The sequence below is a fragment of the Wolffia australiana genome, chromosome 12 (genome assembly GCF_029677425.1).
Source record: "Wolffia australiana isolate 7733 chromosome 12, ASM2967742v1".
Lineage (NCBI taxonomy): Eukaryota > Viridiplantae > Streptophyta > Magnoliopsida > Alismatales > Araceae > Wolffia > Wolffia australiana.
This window is the reverse complement of record NC_135846.1, coordinates 6,079,486-6,101,515: the sequence shown is the minus strand read 5'-3', so window position 1 is coordinate 6,101,515 and position 22,030 is coordinate 6,079,486. Positions and strand designations below refer to the sequence as shown.

Here is a 22,030-nt window from a genome sequence, read left to right as displayed (position 1 = left end):
TTGGAACTGTTCTAAGAGTTAAATATGAGACTTCTTACACAATAAAGTTCATAGGGTGAAAAGAGATTTTTTCTGGCGTCTTGCGACTTTGTGTAGACTTGTGTTTTTGGTAGCATGGGCATGGCCATTGCGAGGAGGCATATACAAAGTACTCATTGGAAGAAAATAGCAAAGGGAAAAGAGATTTGGGTTAAAAATCACATAATGTGCTTGCACACTAATCCCTAGTGAGTTTTGGCTGATACAACCACGCTCTTGTACACAGGTTTGGAGAACGGTTGACTTCAGGAGCAAAGCTATGCCTGACTCCTGATGAGTAAAATTAGAAAAAAAAGAGAATCTTCAAGAAGTAATAGTAAAGTAAACGACCCAGGTTCTGAGATCATGAAGAAAATAAAAGCCAAATTTCATCTCATACGGCTCACCACACACATCTTACTCATTTAGTGGGGTCATTATAGAAATTTCCACCAAATATTGATAGATACCATTACACCCATCCAATGGAATATGCATTACCCCAGCCTGGAGCTATTTTATCATATTCCAAATTTCAGGATTTCAATAAACTTTCAACATCAGTTCATCTTGGCCCAGTCTTTAAACTAAAATCACTTATTTATTTTATTTTACCCAAACTGTTTCTATAGAAATGGTTTGGGTAAAAATAAAATTTAAATTCTACTTCCTATTATCCCGATGAAATAATTTCAAAGTCAAAATAATATCTTTGATCCTTTGTAAAAAAATGGATTACTCGTTCTCTAACAAATTATTTATGTTTCGACTCTTTATTTCTTTTAGACATAGGTCTGGATCTTGTTCTATCATTGATTAGAGATTCTATATAAAAAATATGAATCATATTATGAAATAGGGGGAGTGAGAAGGCAGAGATTCCATTAAAAGTAAAGCAACATGATTCTTATATGTAACATTTTCAAATCTCAGTATCCATAGTTTTGTGATTCAATTCTTTCAGCTGAATATTCTTTATAAAAGCCAAGCTCATATTTGTAAGACATTTAAATTTTACTCTCAAACTTCAAAACTTTCAAAAATAGAAGGATCTTTTGTGAGTTAAAATATGAATGTTAAAAAATATCAGACATCAAACAATGAGTGAAATTTTAATGAAATTGAAAGTAGGTGAGGAAAAGGCCGCAGCAAAGCACCAGGGCATAATTGAATCCTTGCCTAGTGCCACTCTTGCACCTTGTAATAGATGGTGAGGTTGGCTTAATTCACAAATGGAACACACTACCAATAGTTCTCAACAATAAAATAATTCAAACTAGATCTGAAATAACATTCTAAAATAAATAATTGAAAATATTATTTAAAATTATATCTTACATTTTTTATTTCATTCGGATGCTGAACTTGTTCTTCTCTGCTGACCCTGAGTTTAAAAGTGGGAGCAAAAGGATAAAATTCTTGCAGAATATTATGTTTAACAGAATTCAAAGTTAGGAGATCAAAATCCGGGACATAATGATCCAACTCAGATCAAATTTAAAATTAGTTGGTACTCTTTCTAAGGTTAGTGATGGAGGACCATTGAGAAGCTCCTATTCAAGCCTGCCATCAACCGCGACGTCATGCCCGAGCCGACGTGAAGAGCCCAACCTTCAAGTACACGACTAGACGATCGATAGGGTAAATTACACAGCTTATTTCACACATTTCTTTAGGTGTAATGACTTTTAAAAGGGCCACCTGTTTAGGCCTTGTTTATTCTGATGTAATTGTGTTTTTTAATTGGCCCCTTAGGGGAAGGTCTCTCACTTGGACCTTTCCCCTAATCACCCATTAAGGCACCCACTTATATGGAGAGGAGATTTTGGCATTTTGGAAAAGTCAAATTTGAGTTAGTGGTTTGTTCTTTTTTTTTAACTTGTTCTATTGAAGTGGGTCCCGCCAGAGATCTGCCCCAAAAAAACAGAGTTTCCTGATTTTTTACTTGCTAGAACTCCACGATCCTGATCAACCTTGAAATCGCCGGCATTTTCACCATGGAATTCGTTAGATCGGCATCCTCAACCAATCTCTCTGCATCGTTCGTAGATTCTCTCATCAAATCAGGAAACGGTGCGAACGACCTCTTCTTCACTGCCAGTTTGATGATCTCTTCTTTTTGCGAGATTACTGTGGTGAATCGGAACTAGCCCACGATCGTGGCCCCATTCTATAGTCGTCCGTTCATCCCTGGTTGCTACTGAGTTTTATTGATGATTTCTGGCCATTTCCGACCTGGCTGCATCATTTTTTTTCTCTCTTTCGTGGAGTTTCGACTCGTTCTGGTTCTTACCAGCAATCGGCGACGATTTATCCGGCCAAGGAAATCGCTACACCGAATGTTCACTTGCTACACCGTGGAATTGACTACTCGCCCTCTCTCTCGAATGCTCCGTTGATCGTGTAATCGACTGCAGGAAGGTTATATTGACGACGGAAGAGGAAGAAATGCCTGTTGAATTACCATGCAGCCTTCTTTGATTGCATCTTCATTATTTGGCCCTTGTTGGGGCCAAATAATGAAGACATGTTGGATTTGCACAGGCCCTTGTTCTTTGTTCCGTTCTTTTTCTTTTTCAAAAACGAACAAAATTTGCGCAGAGCGCACAAAAGAACAGAACACGGGTCTGTTCGATGTTCTGTTCGAATTCATTTTTGTTCTGTTCGGAAAACCGAATAGAATGAATAATTCGCACAAATTCGCACCAAAAGAACAGAAGGACCGTGTTGACCAAATGGGATTTCCTTTCCACTGTTTGGGATTTCCATTTTAATTCTCAGCGTAATTTACTTTCTTTCAGTGCCGACAACACCGTTCCTCTGCATGAGAATGTTAATGTATTGGATTAGCCACTACTATTTGCACGACAGGAATCTTCTTTCTTAGGTGTCGATTTAGATTCGCCAACGACGGAGGTCGGGATGCCTAAGGGTAGTAATTGCTCATCTCACTTTGTTCAAGTTCAGATCGATCCGTGGATCATTGGGAGCCTTTCACATTCCTAGTTTTCATCTCGAACGTCCTTTCGGGTGTAAGGTCTTATCCGACGGCAAATATGTATTAATCGTTATTTTAAAAGTTTGTCATTTATTTGCTGCATTGCATGTTGATTATTTCTTGAACTGTAATTCGATCGACGAAACCGTCGGATCATGTTACGTCAGTTGGCCCTTCATGCTGAACTTCTTTCAAAGTGTCAACATCAAGAGCAACGAAAGATAGTACCAAATATTAATTACCAGTTGAAATGCTAACTATGTATCCCAAAGGGTTCTACATCCAATTTGTAACTCAAACTTCTAGGTGAAAAGAGCCAACATTTTTATCATCAAAATAACTCAAACTTTTTATATATCTGAGTTGACAAGTATTGTATCACTAGAAAGAAAAAAATAAATACATACTCCCACAGTCTGAAATTAAAAGGTTAACCATAAAACTAGCTATTATTAACTCTAACCAATCTCTGAATATTTTTGCATCATTTCTTTAACATCATTAAATAAATGAATAAGACATACTATTCTTCAAACAGGATCCAAAGTATCTTCTCTATTTAGTAGAATGCCATATGCATATAAAATACAAACAAAAATGAAAAAAAATGAAAATTTTACTCAAAACGGGGAAAGTTTAAATAATAATCCCAAATCTGAAACTTTGATCTTGATTACCTGTTTTATATTCCCATGGCTGATGGTCTTACCAGTCTTGATACTCTTTCCTGTATTTTCAAACTTCGCATAGTGCATAAAAACATAGTGGGGTTCTTTTAGTGGTTTCAGTTAAAGTGAGATAAGTATTTTGTTTTGATGGTTGATGACTTTCCTTCTGCAAGTTTTAGAAGCCATGGAATCCAGGTAGATCCCCCTCTCAAATAAATTGATACTGAATTTGTTCCAAAGAAGGCACTAATGATATTTATTATGAGATTTATGAGATTGATAGTCAAATATTTTTTATTATAAGGAATAGATACTAAGTGGAAAATAGCTGTCAGCATATAAATAGAAAATAACAAAATAAGTGAAGATAAATTGGAAAACAGATACAATGAGATTTTGTTATCTTAGTAAATACATAACTACTTTGCCCTCAAAGAAGCTCACATCACCATCACTGTGATGAGATACCACTGATACAGATCCAATTGAAATAGAGTTATTGAATTGAAAGTTCACAACAGTAGGTAGCTGTGGAGCAGAATATTATATCTAATTAAAACCAATCATCACACACTTTCCTTTGGTTCTGCATGAACTTCTCTAATCAGAACTGATTCTAAAATCACTGCTTCTCCCATCATTTGCATGCATCTCAGGTCAAAGACAATGGAAAGTTTAGGATATATGGGGAGAGCTGTTGTTTCCAATCCAACATTAATGTTTTTTCAAAAATACCACTCAACCATTCTACAAAAGTAGGTATTGACGAATCAATATAATAATTTTGTATCCATTTGGAAGAAATACTATTGATAAGTAATTTAAATGATACTAAAGACGTAAGAATCATTAAAAATTTTAGCATAGACCCATGGTGTGCTTCAGAGAATGCGGCCTGATCTAGTCCAATTTATCTTGAAACTGAAAACTCCCTAACCTTGGGAAGAGGATTGGTTACATAAGGTCTTTCTCAATCAATCAATTTGTCCCTCAGCCCAATCTTTAAGAGTAAGAAAGTTTATTATAAAGTTTGAATTTTTTTCATTTGGAATATGGGTTCTTCTTACTAGCTTACTCGTTGTATTGCAGCCAAATTATTCTTGTATGGATCAATAAAAAAACTCTAAGATTTATTGACTTATGATGATATCATAAAATGGAGATCACCAACCCTTAAGCACGAGTTCTTAATATTCATATTCAAAGAACAATAAATAATGATATAAAAATATCCAGATAAAATAACACTATCCAGTTAAACTCATACAATGAAGTATTGTCAATGTCATAGCCATTTGTATGGAGACACTCTAAGGATATGTAATGGGTGCACTTTAGTGTAAATAGTTCACTAAATTAGTCTATGTGAATTCCTTAATGGTATTATACCATTCTGTTAACTAATTTGATTCACTTCATGGTTGTGTAAGTGTTGTTCGACTGAAGACATTAAATAAATTTTCTCGATGGATGGTTATACCTTGACTATGACCTATGAGTTCCATTTCATGCTTTCAAACTGTCTTAATTCAAGTGCTGCAAGAAGTTCACAAAGACGATTGAGTGGTAAAGATATTTCTTCCTTTTGAATTATCTTCCTTTATTCAGGTGCCTTTCCCTTATTCTCCCTTCTCCCCTTTGCACCTCTCCATTTCCAATAAAACCAGAATGGTGCAACGATGGCAACGGAGTGATAAACAGGGATTGACAAGTTGAACGGGGGATTTGATGTGCAGGGGATTGTGTGGATATGTCTTAAGGCTGTCAATATATGTGGAAATATATGTGGCCGGCAAGCCAATCACACAATCCACATCTCGTTCCATATTCATTAATATAACATATTCATTATAGTACACGTGGATGTGTATAATGAAGTCCATGAATACATGATCGGACATAGTGAATTATGATGAGATCGTAGTACAGAGATCACTAGTCTTTGAGCATGTGTTCTAAACATTCCTGTTCGAAGGATACGTGAGAAGGACATCGAAGTATCTGGATAGAATAGCACTATCTAGCCTCACTCATATGATGAGTATGGCCGGTCCAGTAGCCATTAGTGTGGCGACACTAAGGATAGATAGTGGGTGCTCTTTAGTGGAAAGAGTTCACTGAATTGATCCGTACGAATCCCTGAATGGTATTATACCAAACTTTCAATCAGGTTGATTCACGTCACGGTTGTGTAAGTGGTCCTTAGACCTGAGACACCAAAGACGTCTTGTGGACGGATGGTTGTACTTTGGCTATGGCCAACGAGTCTCTAATCATGGGATTCTAAACGGTCTGAGTTTGGGTGCATCAAGAAGTACACGAAGGCGATTGAGTGGTCAAGATGGGATCGTCCACCCTCGGTATAAGAGGTGACAGCTCAAGGAAGACGATGCAACGAAGTCCTTGGCCAAGGTAGTGAAATATCGGAGAAGAGTTCTCCGATGATTTTCGAATGCATCAGTACTAAATCGGATGATCAATTAGGGTTTGACAGTTGACCATACCCTAAGTCGTCCAAGGAGCGTCAAGTGGATGAGGGATTATACATACACGGTAACCGATGATGAACAGGTTCCATGAGTGAGTCGATACACACTCTGTATCTTCTAGGATATGAGGTGTAGCTTGGCACCCCACGTGTTGGAGTCTCGACCTATCGATTGGGTTAAATCGATCTGACATTAATTAATCTATATGATGATATAGTTAATTAATTTGGAAGGCCAATAAAGGTATTTGGGCCGCTAGAGTCGTTAACTAGACTGATACATGGGCCTAGAGGGTCACACGCAAATGGTCTTTTGGACGTTGGAAGATATACTTAAGTTTTGGGGGTTTTTATGAAAAATACCCACTTAGTATAAATAGGGGAAGGCCCTGAAAGAAATTCACCCAGGCCAGAATTGTTCAGGGGCCTTTCCCCTTCTTGTCTACTCTCCCCACATCCCCTCTCCATCCCTGATGTGATCGGGACGACGTAACGACGCCGACGGAGAAAGAACGGGGCTCGTCAAGGAGAAGGAGGAGATCCGATGTGCCAAAGATCTTTTGGATACGTCTAGAGGCTGCACACTTGAGCAGCTCGACTCGTCTTACTCTCGGATCGAAGAAATCATGGATACGATCTGACGTAGGACGACTACAGAGTGATCGACTAGGGAGTGGATGATGAATGAATGGACGATTGGGTTGACGGGGCAAACTATGGGTAGAGGGACAACGAGGGATAAAACAACCACAGAAATCACACGATCGGATTTGGAATTTAAAACCGATGAAAATCTAGTGGTGTAGCTCCAACCCTTATCGAGGGCGAGAGTACTGTCTTCCCCCACCGTGACAATGCCTAAGCACCGAAATCAATATCCGAATTCACGTCGCAATGATACACTCCAGAAAGAGAGAGAAGACGCAGAAAATCCAAACCAAATCTAATTCTGACGATGGTGAAAACTTCTCGAGAAAATACTGAACGGAGAACACTTCGACACCAAAGAGTTCAAGCGTACCTCGGCATCGTAGTGCATGAAGAGGATGCGGGAAATTCTGATCGTGACGAAGCTGGACGAATCCGGGCATTGAGAGGCCCACTGGACGACGGGATCTGGAGGTTCCGGGCGTTGAATGACCCTGGTGAGACTTGGCCTGGTTGCTCAAAGGTCGGAGTGCTTGGGCGTGGGCGTCGTTGGCGGGACGACTGATGTGCGCTACGACAGGGTGTCGCAGATCCAACTGCGCGGTCAGTTGGTGGGGGCTCAAGGGGGAGTCGCCCCCTTGCGGGGTTCGGGGCAGCGCCTCGAAACCTAAATGGTATGTGCCGCCGTAAGAGGCTTGGAGGCCGTCCAGAAGCCCGTGTGACAGAAATGCGGCGTGCACAGGGGCCCTGGGCGGCCTGGGGTGCAGCTTTGGGCGGCCTAGGGCGGGATGCCCTGGGCGGCTTGGGGTGCAGCCTTGGGTGGCCTAGGGCGAGATGCCCTGGGCGGCTTGGGGTGCAGCCTTGGGCGGCCTAGGGCGGAATGCCCTGGGCGGCCTGGGGTGCAGCCTTGGGCGGCCTGGGGCGGGATGCCCTGGGCGGCCTGGGGTGCAGCCTTGGGCGGCCTGGGGCGGGATGCCCTGGGTGGCCTGGGGTGTAGCCTTGGGCGGCTTGGGGCGGGATGCCCTGGGCGGCCTGGGGTGCAGCCTTGGGCAGCCTGGTGTGCAGCCTTGGGCGGCCTGGGGTGCAGCCTTGAGTGGCCTAGGCGGGATGCCCCGGGCGGCCTGGGGTTGCTACCCTGGGAAGGTGAGAGAGAGAGAGGGAGAGAGAGAGAGAAGCGAAGAGGATGGAAGAGAGGTGATAGGCCGGCGACACGCGGGCGCCGACGGCGGCGACGGTGACGGCTAGGGTTAAGAGGGATAGGGGAGGCTGGGCAGTCCTCCAAGAAGAGTTAAACAAAACTCAATTCTTAAAATTATGACTGCCTAAGTGTTTCTTGAAAACAATGGTCTATATATTGGCCTTGGAGGAAAGAGAAAATGACGAGAAATTAGAGACGAGAAATTAAAGATGTGCGCTGTGTCACGCCAAAGGGCAGTTGTGGATCTGCCTCTGGCGTCGTGTCATGACGCGCATAGGGACGTGCGCGGGTGGAGACGTGCTTGTCGACGGTTGCGGCGTGTTGACTTTGGTGTTGACTTCAGTTGACCGTGGCGGTTTGACTTCGGTTGAATTCGCCGTTGGGTCCATAGCAGGGGTGTTGACTCCGGTTGACCGTGGCGACGCGTTCGACGGTGATGTGCTGGCATCCTTTCCATCACGATCCGTGAAAAGGGACTTCGTTTCAATGGTTTTTGTTGATGCTGTTCGATTCGCAAAAAGACTTCCGCTGCGCATCGTTTCTGTTCTGTTCATCCATCTCAAGGCCTATAGAACCCAACAAAATGAACATCTCAATATGTCTCACTTGAGGAACCAATAAATTGCATATTTGACCCATGCCAAGGTGATTCAAGCATTAGTTTTAGAGTCTCCTTACAATCTAGTTTTACATCTTCAGCTGCATGAGCCTTTAATATTTTTTTTCAGCCAGGACCCATGAACCCATCAAGATCCTATCTACTCAAAGTTGAAGGGCGGAACCTCATCATATGTGCCTTGCCTATTACCGGCACCCTACATCTATTTATCACCATCCACCCTCATACACCTCCACTCATGCCATCACTAGCAATGACCCTAGTGGTTGTCTTCCATTTGAGCATTCTCACATAGGAACACGCATGATCCATGGATGATTTTTTTCAAAGGGCCATCAAAATACATTCTCCTGCCACTACTTACAATTATAAACACACATGTACGTAGTAGTACTGAAGATCATTTTCCTCTTGGATGATTCATTTTTTTCACCTTGTCTTTCCTCGTGTCATTTCCAATGTCGATGAATTTATCAGAATAAATAAGTTGAATATATTCAAGTATTCTCATGATTCACTGTTCACAATTTCATATTTAAAGTTTTTTTTCATTTTTTGCCCAGTCTAGAGGAACGAGCAACACTAACATGAGTTTCTCTAGATTTAAAGGTTATGATCGATTGTGTTGATTTGTGGCTTAGTTTATTCATCCCTATAATTCCTTCAGTTGTCCCCTCCCTTGTTTATCATACTCATTCTGAATCATGTGGTTTATCCTGTTTTGGAAAACTGTAAAATCATATTAAATTTTAAGCTTTGTATGTCATTTGTTACTCACAATATTCTTACTTGTGTGTACATCACTCCAATCTTTTGTAATTTTGAATCAAACTACGAAAACATAATTGAAATTTAGTATTTTTAAATGCCACTGTAGGGCTCAACATAATTTAGGTTTTCATGCCGTCAAATCTAAATTCAGTTATTTTTGTTTGAATTAGGAAAAGGCAAAACATAAGTCCAAATCTGTGGTTTGAGTATCGCCTACTTGAAAAGAGAATGCTGATACTCTTCACCAAATATCAACTTAAAGACCCTCAAAATGATCACGAATGTTCATATGTAGTGACTCAACATATAGTTTTCAAACCAACCATTTGGCCAAAAAAATGAAGTCTTGGCTCAAATATTCTACCAAATGTAACCAATAAAGGAAGCTTGGATGTAAAGATGTAATATTTTTCATGGAATTATATGGCCTGCAAGCCTATAGTTATTAAAGTTTCCTATTTGCAGGGTATTTGATTAGGACATTGAAATATCTGGATATAATAACTCAGTCTAGTCTTCCTCATATGATATAGATGGTTGATCCCATCACCAAATAGAAATAGAAATAGTCCGCTCAATTATGCATTTTTTACCAAACGGATCCATATTAATCTTTAGATGATGTTAAACATAACTGCCAAGCAGGTCAATTCATCTCACCATTGTGTAAGAGGTCCTTATACTGAAGTCTTGAAGGGTATTTCGTGGATGGAAGATTGCATTTAAATAATAACCCACAAATCCCAAATCATGGGATCCAAAACAATCTTCGCTCAGATGTAGAAACATATCCATTAAGGTTATTGTTTGCTAGAGGGTTGATCATCAACCCTTGTTATAACTAAATGGTAGTGAATCAAGCTCTGTGAAAGGTGATGCCATCATTTACATGTTTATAAAGATCATAAAACTAAAACTGAACGATATTATGCAAAGTCCAGCTTTGAAAATATCAAAGAAAAAAAATCAGGAACTCTCTTATCAAGGTTGACAAGGCTAACTGCTGTATCTAATTTTTAAATTTATCTAATGGTAATTCTTGAAATTTTAGTATAAAACACGCCAAAACCCTAGAAATTTCCTCATTTTTGTTAGATCAATTCAATTTGTCCTTTCGTGATCATTAAGACATAATGCTCAAATAATAAATGTTCATTTTGTTAATGACTTTTTAAAATACTCACTGATGGTAAAGATTCCATGAGAGAGTTTAAATACTCTCCATCTTCTAGAACACAAAGTGAAATTTAGTGCCCCAGGAGCTGGAAACTTAACATATTGATTGGGTTAAACACTCGATAATGACTTCTTACTTCATTGGAGTGGAAATTATCTCATCAAGTACTTGATAAAATAACATGATTATCATTTCATATTACTCTAACAATCATCAAATAACAAGTATTCATTTGGTTGATGACTTTTTATAATAAAATTTTCAAATAAATACATGTATATATATAATTCAGGGACGCGGACGGGACGAATTTCGAGACGGGAAAAAATCATCCCGTCCGAGGATAGGGACGAATTATGGGACGAAAATTCGTCCCGGGGACCACCGTACGGCACGGGACGAAAAAACCGTCCGTCCAGAGGTCTTGGAAGATGGACGGATGGATGTGGATGAAAAAATGCCGGATTCACATTCGACGGTTGAGATCTCGTCATGTGGCCTCGCTATGACAATTCTCATCAAGGTCCCTGTATTTTTTCATGCATGCAAACTGACACCGCTTAGAATTAATTGTACATATGTCCATTTGCATTCTCTCTCCTCCATATTTCCCTTAAAAAACTTTTAAAAATCTATATTAATATATTAAATATATAAAATGGGTTTTTTTCGTCCGGGACGAATTTAGGGATGAAAGGATTGGACGGGACGAAAACCGTCCCATCCTTCGTCCCGTCCCGTCCATCGTCCACGTCTGGGACGATCCGGAACTATATTAAAGTATATAAACAAATGTTGAAGGTGCGAGATGGGACAGCTGTTCCCGCCAGAAGCAGTTGGGCTGAAGAGCAGAACCCTCGATCGCCAGATCCCAAATCGAAGCGAGGCGATTCCATGGCTGCCATCGCAGCAATCTCCAGTCGTCTTCCTCCTCAATCCCGCTTCCGCCGCTCAATTCCGTCTCCATTTCCTCAGAAATCGAGCCAGAGAACATCTCCATGGAAGCGATCGATCTTAATCTCTCGGCCGTCGCGAGTAAGCTTTTCTGCATCTTTTTCTTCCGAAGGAGGCTCCGATCGTTAGATTTTGTTGTGAAATCAGGGAAATAGGACCGCTGTTAGGGTTCAAATTCCCGAGGAGGCGCCATTTGCCGCCGCTATTGGCGCTTCCATTCTGTTCTCGCTCGCCTTCCCCGTACCCGGCCGTTCAGGGGAGGACGCAGACGAAGGGAGTGACAGTGGATTTGATTTCGGCGACACGAGGTTCGCGGTGATGGCGATCCTCAGCCTTATCCCGTATTTCAATTGGATGGTACGCCGCTTTGTCATTATCTTCGGATCGATCTTGAATGATCGAATTTGTTCGTTTTTTAATCTGCGGATTGGACAGAGCTGGATCTTCGCGTGGTTGGACACCGGCCGGCAACGCTACCTCGTCTACGCTGCCGTGTATTTGGCTCCTTACATAAGGTTCGCGAATCGAGAACCTTGTGATTATGGTAATATCATGTTATATCCATGTCTACGAAAAATATTAGGAATTATTTCACCATTCTCATATTAGGCGCTGGATTCCCAACTCCTTGCAAATTCATCGTTCTTACCTGGGTCCATATGAAAGTTCATTGATTCACAAAATTAATTATTGCGAGTAATTTTTTGCGAATGAGGTTTTTGGACGGGTGGATTGATGCCACATGATCCATCCATAGTTTAGTGGGAAATGGTTCGGGTTAATGTCAGATTAAATTCTTGGATTATTTCTGTTGATTAGGTTCATTTATCGGAAACTTGATAATTCTGATTTATTGGTGATACAAGTAGAAGTATCAATGTTCGAAATTCATTATTTCTTCCCTAATGTCTTCCGAATTCGAAATTACAACATCTAGATCTCTTCCGATCAGATCTTCGCGGATCGGGATACTCTCACCCCGAGGCTGCTTCTCCGCGATCGGCCAAGATCTTGACGATGCCTCTCGAATCTTCCGACTTCTAGTGACTCCTAGTTCTTGGGCGGCCCGACGAGTCGTGCTCCTCCCTCCGATCAGCTGTCGAACTCTCTCCAGCTGCTTCGGCCTCCCGACGTAACTGCCGAGTTACTTTCAAGAAAAATCCCTGCTTCATACCTGGACCTCCGTCTTATATATAGGGAAATACCCTCGGGACTTTATTTAGTAACTTCTTGGTCAACGGCGTTAGTCAACAGGGCACCGATCTGCTCTGTGTTTGTGTTTCCTCTTGTATTTCATTGCATAGAACTTATCAATTGGTTGCGAAGGAGATTCCTGGATGGATAGATCGAACCAACGTCATAATCGATACAGGTTCTTGGCGAAAAGATCACAGTTAATGCCAATGTTGACATTTTAGGAGTAGGATTTGATAAGAACTCTGTGAGCAAATTTAGAGAAAATTGGATTTCCCGAGTATGTAATCCATGATGTGGGTGGATTCAAACCTTGATTATTCTGATCTATTGTTTGAGAATGAGTTTTTTGGATGGGTAGTTGGTAGATTAAACAATCAGAATCGATTCATAATTGGGGCCAAAGGATTATGGGTTTTCTCACAAAATTGATAATAACCCTCAGCATGCATGGAAGAAATTGGATTTGTTGATGTACATTTCATCTGACTGCTTCAAATTTAGTTCAGTGTGTGGTGCAGTTCGAATTTCGGACTACACATTGCATACCCCCCCAAGAGAAACCGTGCCACACACCGCACAGAGGCTTGTGCAGTGCGATTGTGTGCACATTGTTATAAAAAAGCCATTGCTCACTCTTGCTCTCTCTCTCTTGTTCGCTCTTCTCTCTCTCTCTCCCTCACTGATTAGCTCATCTGTCTCTGACTGCATTCTTTTTTTTTTCTCTCTCTCTATTGCTCTTCTCTCTCGCTCTCTCTTGTTCGCTCTTCTCTCTCTCTCTCTCCATTGCTCTTCGCTCCCACTGAATTGCTCTTCTCTCTCTCTCTCTACATTGCTCTTCGCTCTCACTGGATTGCTCTTCTCTCTCTCTCTCTCCATTCCTCTTCGCTCTCACTGGATTGCTCTTCTCTCTCTCTCTCTCAATTCTCTTCTCTCTCTCGATCCCTCTTCTCTCTCTTGATTGCTCTTCTCTCTCTCGCTCATTCGTCTCTCTCTCTCTCACACCGTCGCACTTCTCTCTCTCTCTCTCTCTGTGCTTGCCCTCTTCTCTGTCTCTTGCTCAATCGCTATTCTCTCTCTCGATTGCTCTTCTCTCTCTCTCGTTCATTCCTCTCTCTCTCTCACACACGATCACACTTCTCTCTCTCTCTGTGCTTGCCCTCTTCTCTGTCTCTTGCTCAATCGCTATTCTCTCTCTCTCTCTCTTGCTCAGTCTTCTCTCACTCTCTCAATCTGGTTTGCTCCTTTCCCTCTCTCTCTATCTCACTCGCTTCTTGTATTGCTTGGTTTTCTCTCTCACACACCCTTACACAGTACACACACATCTCTCTATATCCGGATTGTGCAATTTTGTGCAGTGTCTGGTGCAAATTTCCGCGCATATATGTGCACGTGCAGGGGTTTGGTGCAATTGATGCAAAAATTCGATTCCTGACCGTGTCTAATCTTTCATGTTCTGAATAAAGGTTCATGAAACCAAAACATTTTATCTGATCTTTTGCGAATGAACAGTTTGGGCGAGTGAATGGAGGCAACATCAGGATTTTGAGAAAATTTAATCGTTTATGCCTCCATTGACAATGATTAATTAAATTATTGGGGATGATTTATGAACTGGGTTCTCGAATATGCAGGTCAAATCTGTCAATCTCGCCAGAAGAGAGCTTCCTACCGATCGCCAGCATTCTTGCATGCATCCTTCACGTCCAGGTAAAATCTGAGCCCTCCCATCACCATCAAATGGCATTAAACAAAATTGATCGTGCCAACTTGCAGCTGGAAGAAAGCATCAGAAACGGGGATATCGACGCCATCAAACTGTTGGACAAAACCCTGAAATTCCTTCTTCCGGGAAAGGAAAAGGAACGACGATAGTAAGCTCCCGATCTTCCCTACTCGTCCTAAATTACCAAAAAAAATATTCAAGACGTGCAAAAGCTTGTGTACAATGAGGAACAGATATCGACTGATCAAAGCTGGGGCAGGACAACAGTCATGTCTTAATGGAACAATCATCCTGATTGGTGGGGGCCGTATTCCCCCTTCCAGAAATCAGGACAGATGCCTAGTCCAATGTCGAAAAGGGGGAAACCCGACTTCCTCCTTAACCGATATCTGGATATCGGATGACGTTATCGGATTTTACAGTACCGATCTACGAGTGATATCCATCCCCCTATCATCATCTGCCTGGTTGTATCATCACCAGTATCAGACATCTGTCGCTGAAATCAGTTTTTTTGATATCCAACGTACTACTTTCTTTAAATTTTCTTGCAAGTACATGATTACAATAAATGATGTTATGTTAAGATTAATGGGTTGCAACCTATAATTTATTTTCACCAAAATATATAGGTCATTTCCTGCTTTACTCTGTGGTCCTCATCAGATGAAACTCTTTATGCGTCATGTTTTGAACCTTTTCCTGTATGGGATGAACATAGTTTTACCAAAAGATTACCATTATCTTGATATCAAAACCCAAGATCCGGGTATCGGATCCTGTTACAAATGTCATATTCTGATATCTAGTACCAGCATCTGTACATCTGATATCAGTTACAATGCCGATATCTGTCCCGATATCCTAAACGCCATCTGATACCTCGGGAAAGACACGGTCCAGTCTCGGTCCGGTTTTATTGAAAACCTAAACCTGAAGTTCGGTCCGGTCTTGGTCTCGGTCCGGGCTCAGTCCGGTCCGATCTTCAGTCGGTCATGTTGACTAGTCAATGTTAAGTTGACTTGGTCGTCTCACTGCATCTAATGTCACCTCTGGCGCTGAAGCAGTGTTGAATAATGAGAGAGTGAGAGCAGGATAGTGAAGGAGTGCGAGAATGAGATAGGGAGAGAGTGACACTGAGATGGTGTAAAGGCAGAGAGAATACCATAGGGAGAGAGTGAGACGGCGAGACTGAGAGAGAGAGAGTGCGAGAGGGAGAGAGGGAGAGGGCGAGACTGAGAGCGAGAGTGCGAGAGGGAGAGAGTGACAGAGGGAGAGAGGGAGCGGGTAAGAAGTACAAGAGAGAAAGAGGAAGAGAGTGAGAGATGGACAGAGGGGGAACGAGAGGGGGAGAGCTGGAGAGGGAAGTGAGGGGGAGAGAGGGAGAGGGAGCAGGCGAGAGGGAGGGAGTTCAATAGAGAGAGATTGCGAGAGGGAGAGAGTGTGTGTGAGAGAAGGAGAGAGGGGGAGAGAGAGAGAGGGAGAGCAAAAGAGAGGGAGAGAGAGCAAAAGAGAGGGAGAGAGGGAGAGCAAAAGAGAGGGCGAGCGAGAGAGGACTAGAGGGCGAGAGGCGGAGAGAAGGGGACAGAGAGAGGGAGAGAGAGGGGGTGACAGAGAGCGGGAGAGAGAACGAGAGGGCTTGAGAGAGAGGGAGAGAAGGAGAGAGTCTGAGAGAGAAGGGGAGAGAGGGAGAGAGGGTGAGAGAGAGAGAGAGGAAGAGTGGAGGAGAGGGAGCGGGAGAGAGGATGTGAGAGAGAGAGAGAGAGGAAGAGAGGGCGAGAGAGAGGGAGAGAGGAGCAGGAGAGAGGGTGAGAGAGAGAGGGAGACAGGAGGAGAGGGAAGCGGGTGAGAGAGTGAGAGAGAGAAGAGAGGGAGAGAAGGAGATAGAGAGAGGAGGAGAGGGAGATCAGGAGAGAAGGTGAGAGAGAGGGGAGAGAACGAGATAGAGAGAGGGATAGAGGGAAAGAAAATGAGTGGGAGAGAGTGAGAACAGGAGCAATGGAAAGAGGGAGAGAGGAATGGAGAGCGAATGAGAGAGAGAGAGTAAGACAGGAACAAAGGTGGGGGGGTGGAGAGAGAGAGAGAGAGAGGAGGGAGAGCGGGAGAGAGGGCGAGAGAAGGAGAGGGAGAGAACGCGATAGGGAGAGAGTGAGAACAGGACAGAGGGAGAAATGGGGGGAGGGAGGGAGGGAGAGCAAACAAGAGGGAGAGTGAGACCGGAACAGAGGGAGAGAAAACGAACGGGAGAGTGAGAGAGAACGAGCAGGAGAGAGGGAGAGACAACGAGAGAGAGAGAGAACACGCAGGCGAGAGGGAAAGAGGACGACAGAGAGAGAGAGAACGAGCGGGAGAGAGGGAGAGAGGGAGAGAGGATGAAAGAGAGAGGGAGAGATAACGGGAGAAAGAACGGAGGAGGAGAGGAGAGAGAGCAGGTGAGAGAGAGAGAGTTACGGTCTTCGGTCCGGTTTGATGTGCGAAGCAGATCCGGACCGGAAGGTTTGTCAGCCCTTAAAAGGCTGCCTGACGGTTCAGTTCGGTCCAGTCTGACCAAACTTCGGTCAGACCATGTCCTTCCCTACTGATACCATCTTCATTTTCTCAGATATAGGATATAGGATATCAGATGTCAGCAAGGATACCAAACAGCCATCATACTGAACTGCGACCCAGTCACAAACTAGATCTGATATAGTGGTTAATAGACCCCGTGGGCTGGATCTTGATTGTGCAAGTCTGCCCAATGGGGAGCTGCCACACGTCATAAACTGTTAATATTTCAGCAAGGATTTTAGAAAAGTTGTTCACTTTCTGGTGGGAAAAGGGCTGAGGAGGCCAGTTTTGAAGCAGAAATCCAGAGCCACGGCAGAGAAGAGGAAAACAAACACGCTTTCTGAAACTTGAACTGCTCCGTTGATCGCAAGATCGGAGAAGCTGGAAGAATATTCCACGGCCGAGAGCCCTGAAATTCATATCAAATTCAAAATTTTACTTATTCGGCGAGTTTAGTGTGCAGATGCAGAAGGAACGATATTTTTGTCCTGGGGACGAAAAACTGTGCCATCTAGGGCCTCGCATGAAGGATGGGATGGTTTCTTCATTTCTGGGACAAAAAAACCGTCTCGTCTGCAGGCGTTAGGCAGCAGAAAATGTACTAAATTTTCATCTACTGTTCAAAACTTTTCTCAAATTTTTAAACTTCTATGAATCAGAATATCTGTTGTTTTCCATTCCTGATGTCAGACAGAATTGGGATGCCAGGGGTGCGCCCGTTTCCCAACAGGACAGTTCTGGGATGGGACGGTTTCTGACGACCCAAAAAAATGGGACGTGAGGTGGGAGGAAACCGTCCAGAACGGCGAACCCTCCAGCATCCGCGTCCCTAGACGTGGTTGTTCTGTTCTTTTTGTGCGAATTGTTCGTTCTGTTTGATTTTCCAAACAAAACAAAAACGAATTCACACAGACCCGTGTGCTGTTCTTTTGTTCGCTTTGTGCAAAGTTTGTTCTAGTTTCGTGCGAATTTTGTTCGTTTTAGAAAAAAAGAACAAGGCCCTGTGCGATTCTTTTGTGGGATTTTTTGTTCGTTTCAAACGAACAGAACAAAACAACCATGTCTACCCGTCCCAGACGAACTATATTGACGAGTGGGCAATGGAGAGAAAGAAGAGATGGAACCTTTGACGAATCCGAAGGCTGCGCAGGTCCCGGTCTTGAGCTGGGCGTCGTCGAGGTCGCGTCTGACGGTGTATCTGAAGGTGATGCCGAAGAGCGCGCAGGACAGGAAGACGACGCCGAGCTGAGCTGCTGCTTGGAACACACTCGTGGCTTGGTAGGCAGAGATGGGGAGGCAAGCAAGCGTTCCAACAATGGCAGAGATGGCCCCTGCTTTGACTGATTCCAATCTCTCCTGATCCCTGTTGATTTCTCCCTCGTTTGCACCGCCCATGCTGGAGGTCAGTGATCGTTCTGCTTCTTCCACCATGGCCCTCGCCTCCAGCAGCGCCGTCTCCGTTTCTGCAATCTGTGAAGATGGCAATTGTGAAATTCGATTGGGGAATTCAGAGGATTGACCGATTTCGGTTTGAGCTTCTGGGGATTGAGAGTTTGAATTCAGCTTGAGATTCTGAGGATTTAGAGATCATATTTGGTTTAACTCGATTGAAGAATCAGAGGTGCGTCTAGTTCGGTCTTAGATTTAGACTAAGAGGCATGATATTTGGAATACAGATTCAGATTTGGAGAATTGAAAGCTAGATTTTGGTTTGAGTTTCGGAGGATCGAAACCTTGGATTCGGTTTGAGGTTAGAAATTTGAAAGTTTCAGAGTTTCGGGACTAAGAAACCTGAGATTTCGAAGTCGGTTCGAATGTCAGTTTGTTCGGCTGACTGAGATGTCGAACTCGATTTGAGATTCCGAGTCCGGATCGATCGAGACATCTATTCGGTGATCAGATTGCAAATTCGGTTAGCTCGAGAATGTCGAATCCAGAGAATTCAATCCGAGATTAATATTCGGCGGGATGGATGAATCCAGAGAATTCAATCCGAGATTAATCCGAGATCTCTCTTCTCGATTTCAATTTCGAGTTCAATTTCGACTTCGATTTCGATTTCGATTCCGATTACAATTTCGTTACACTTTCGATTTCGAGAATTTGCGGAGAAAACCGAACTTCGGATTGTAATCGAAATCTCAATTACGATTACGACTACAGTTCGACTTCGATTTCGATTACGATTTCGATTTCGTTAAGAACTTCGACTTCGAGAAATTGCAAAGAAAACCGAACCTCGGATTGTAATCGAAATCTCGATTACGATTACGACTACAGTTCGACTTCGATTTCGATTACGATTTCGTTTACAACTTCGATTTCGACAATTTGCGAAGAAAACCGAACCTCGGATTGTAATCGAAATTTCGACTACGACTACGACTACAGTACGACTTCGATTTCGATTACAACTTCGATTTCGAGGATTTGCGGAGAACACCGAACCTCGGATTGTAATCGAAATCTCGACTACGACTACGACTACAGTACGACTTCGATTTCGATTACAATTTCGATTTCGATTACAACTTCGATTTCGAGGATTTGCGGAGAACACCGAACCTCGGATTGTAATCGAAATCTCGACTACGACTACGCTACAGTACGACTTCGATTTCGATTACAACTTCGATTTCGACAATTTGCGAAGAAAACCGAACCTCGGATTGTAATCTAAATCTCGACTACGACTACGACTACAGTAGGACTTCGATTTCGATCACAATTTCGATTTCGATTACAATTTCGATTTCAAGAAGAGAAAATCCGCGGAGGAAACCGAACCTCGGATTGGCGAGCCTGGAGGCGGAGGAGGAGGTCCTTGGCGCGAGCGGCGTCGGCCTCTTGGCGCGCGATATCGGCGAGGGCTGCGCGGGCGGCGTCGACGCGGGCGGAGGCGTCTTGTAGGCGATCGAAGAGGGGGCGGTTCTCGTCCTTGCGCAGCAGCGCCTCAACCTGCTGCCCTAGAAATCCTTGCACGTCGCCCTCCTTCTCCTCCCCCGCCGCGCATCTCGCCCGCAGAACTCGCCGCTGCCGCGCGGAGGAAGCCGACGACGACGACGATGGCGAGAGGAGAGCGCGCGCCGGGAATGGCGCTGCCGCGAGCATCGCCCAAGCTTGAAGTGACTGGCTCATCCTTGGCTGGCTATTTATACTAGCTAGCTCTTCAAGGTAACTCGTACAGTCTAGGGACGCAGACGGGACGGTGGACGTAAAACTCGTCCCGTCCTGGACTTCGGACGATTGTAGGGATGAAGAAACGTCCGTGGACGAAATAACCGTCCCGTCTGCGGCCTTGGACGGGGGACGGGACGGTTATTTCGTCCTCGCGTGCTGCTTTCTGAGTGGTCTAATGCTGGCGCACGCCTTGTTTTGTACCGGGATGTCAAACGGGACGAGAAACTATTGGACGGGATGGGACGTGGATGAAAAAAAATGGGAGGGGTCGAACCCTGGACGGAACGATTTAAGACGAAACTCTAGAAATTGGGATGTCGGACGGGACGAACTTCGTCCCGTCCGGTCTATCGTCCACGTCCCGGATGATCCAAAACTATAAAGGTAAGTGTGTGGGACCCCGTCTGTGAATTCAGCCCCTGCAAGTTTAGCCGCGTGACGAGGACCGTGTCGAGGGGAATGGCGTTGCCGCGAGCATGGCTCAATGTTGGATGAAAGATGGATGACGCTTTAGAAGGGACGGAATGGATATCTGTTCAGTCATCTGTCCACTGCTAGCCAAGGATGAACATTGGGTGAGGGAATTGGGCCATGTTGCCTCGGCACCATTCGGCCGCCGTCATCGTTGGGTTATTGTCGCGCGGCTAAACTTGCGGGGGCTGAATTCACAAACTGGATCCCTCACACTTACCTTGACGAGCTAGTATTTAGCTAGCCAAGGATATGTGTTACTGTAAGCTTATGATACGACGCTAAGGTTAGGGCTGCCTGATGGCGAGGGGGCAGTGAGGGCCGGAAATGGCAATGTGGCAAGCATGGCCTAATGTCCATAGGTGAGGGAATGCTGACCCAATGTCTATCCTTGACTTGCTATATAGGCTTGTTGGTTGAAAGACATGAGACACTTTTTAGTGGACATTTGTTCAATCATTCATCCACAGCATTTTGTTTCGTCCAAGTCGGATTCCGTCCATGTTTGGTCATTGTTGCTACTCCAGCATCAGTCCCGTTCTGTTGTTTGTCCATGATGAAAGACAAAATGGATAAATGATGGAAGGATGGACGAATAGATGACAAAGTAGACTAAATATGCAAAGACAGGGGGAGAGAGAGAGAGTCAGAAAGAGTGAGAGAGAGAGAGAGAGTAAGAGAGAGAGAGAGACAGAGAGAGCTAAAAATTGTGAGAGAAAGAGAGAGAGAGAAGGGAGATATAGAGAGAAAGTGAGAAAGAGGGCAAGAGAGAGACCAAGTGAGCCAGAGAGAAAGTGAGAAAGAGTGTGTGAGAGAGAAAGTGAGAAAGAATGCAAGAGAGCAAGTGAGCCAGAGAGAGAAACTGAGAAAGAATGAGTGAGTGAGAGAGTGAAAGAAAAAGAGAGACAGAGTGAGAGCGAAAGAGAGAGCACGAGAGAGGAGAAAGATAGAGTGTGCGAGAGAGCACGATTGAGCAAGAGAGAGAAAGTGAGAAAGAGTGCAAGAGAGAGAGAGCAAGAAGAGAGTGTGCAAACCAGAGAGAGAACAAGAGAGGGCGAGAAAGAGAGGTATAATGACATTGAGAGAGAGCGAGTGAGAAGAGTGAGCACGATTCAAAGATAACAAGAAAGAGAGGGAGAGCGAGCAATCGAGAGTGGGAGGGAGGTAGAGAGAAAGAGGCAACAAGAGAGATAGAGAGAAGAAAAAAGAGACAGTGAGCCAGTGAGAGAGCAGGAGAACAATAGAGGGAGAGAGGGAGAGAGAGAGAGAGCGAACGTGAGAGACAATGACTGCTGACAATGCTTTGTCAACAACGACCATCACCATTTATGTTGATGACAATTCTTGTCCCAGTTAATAATGGGCACCAT

General features: G+C 43.7%; 2 protein-coding genes and 1 long non-coding RNA gene across 3 annotated transcripts; 2 read left to right on the top strand and 1 right to left on the bottom strand.

Annotated features, from left to right (window-relative positions):
* Window positions 1-1,743: 1,743 nt before the first annotated feature.
* On the top strand, window positions 1,744-3,116 carry LOC144710320 (uncharacterized). Its single transcript, XR_013583263.1, has 2 exons — window positions 1,744-2,091; window positions 2,820-3,116. It is a non-coding gene; the product is annotated as an uncharacterized LOC144710320 (long non-coding RNA).
* Window positions 3,117-11,377: 8,261 nt separating this feature from the next.
* On the top strand, window positions 11,378-15,002 carry LOC144710056 (zinc finger matrin-type protein). Its single transcript, XM_078583725.1, has 5 exons — window positions 11,378-11,620; window positions 11,687-11,896; window positions 11,975-12,054; window positions 14,368-14,443; window positions 14,510-15,002. Exons 1-5 carry the CDS (start codon window positions 11,378-11,380, stop codon window positions 14,606-14,608), a joined length of 708 nt encoding a protein of 235 aa, XP_078439851.1. The 3' UTR covers window positions 14,609-15,002.
* A 2,213-nt stretch (window positions 15,003-17,215) lies between these two features.
* Window positions 17,216-20,137, bottom strand: LOC144710164 (homer protein). Its single transcript, XM_078583846.1, has 3 exons — window positions 19,797-20,137; window positions 18,134-18,479; window positions 17,216-17,418 (listed from the first exon to the last, which is right to left on the bottom strand). Exons 1-3 carry the CDS (start codon window positions 20,118-20,120, stop codon window positions 17,261-17,263), a joined length of 828 nt encoding a protein of 275 aa, XP_078439972.1. The 5' UTR covers window positions 20,121-20,137; the 3' UTR covers window positions 17,216-17,260.
* Between the last annotated feature and the right edge of the window lie 1,893 nt (window positions 20,138-22,030).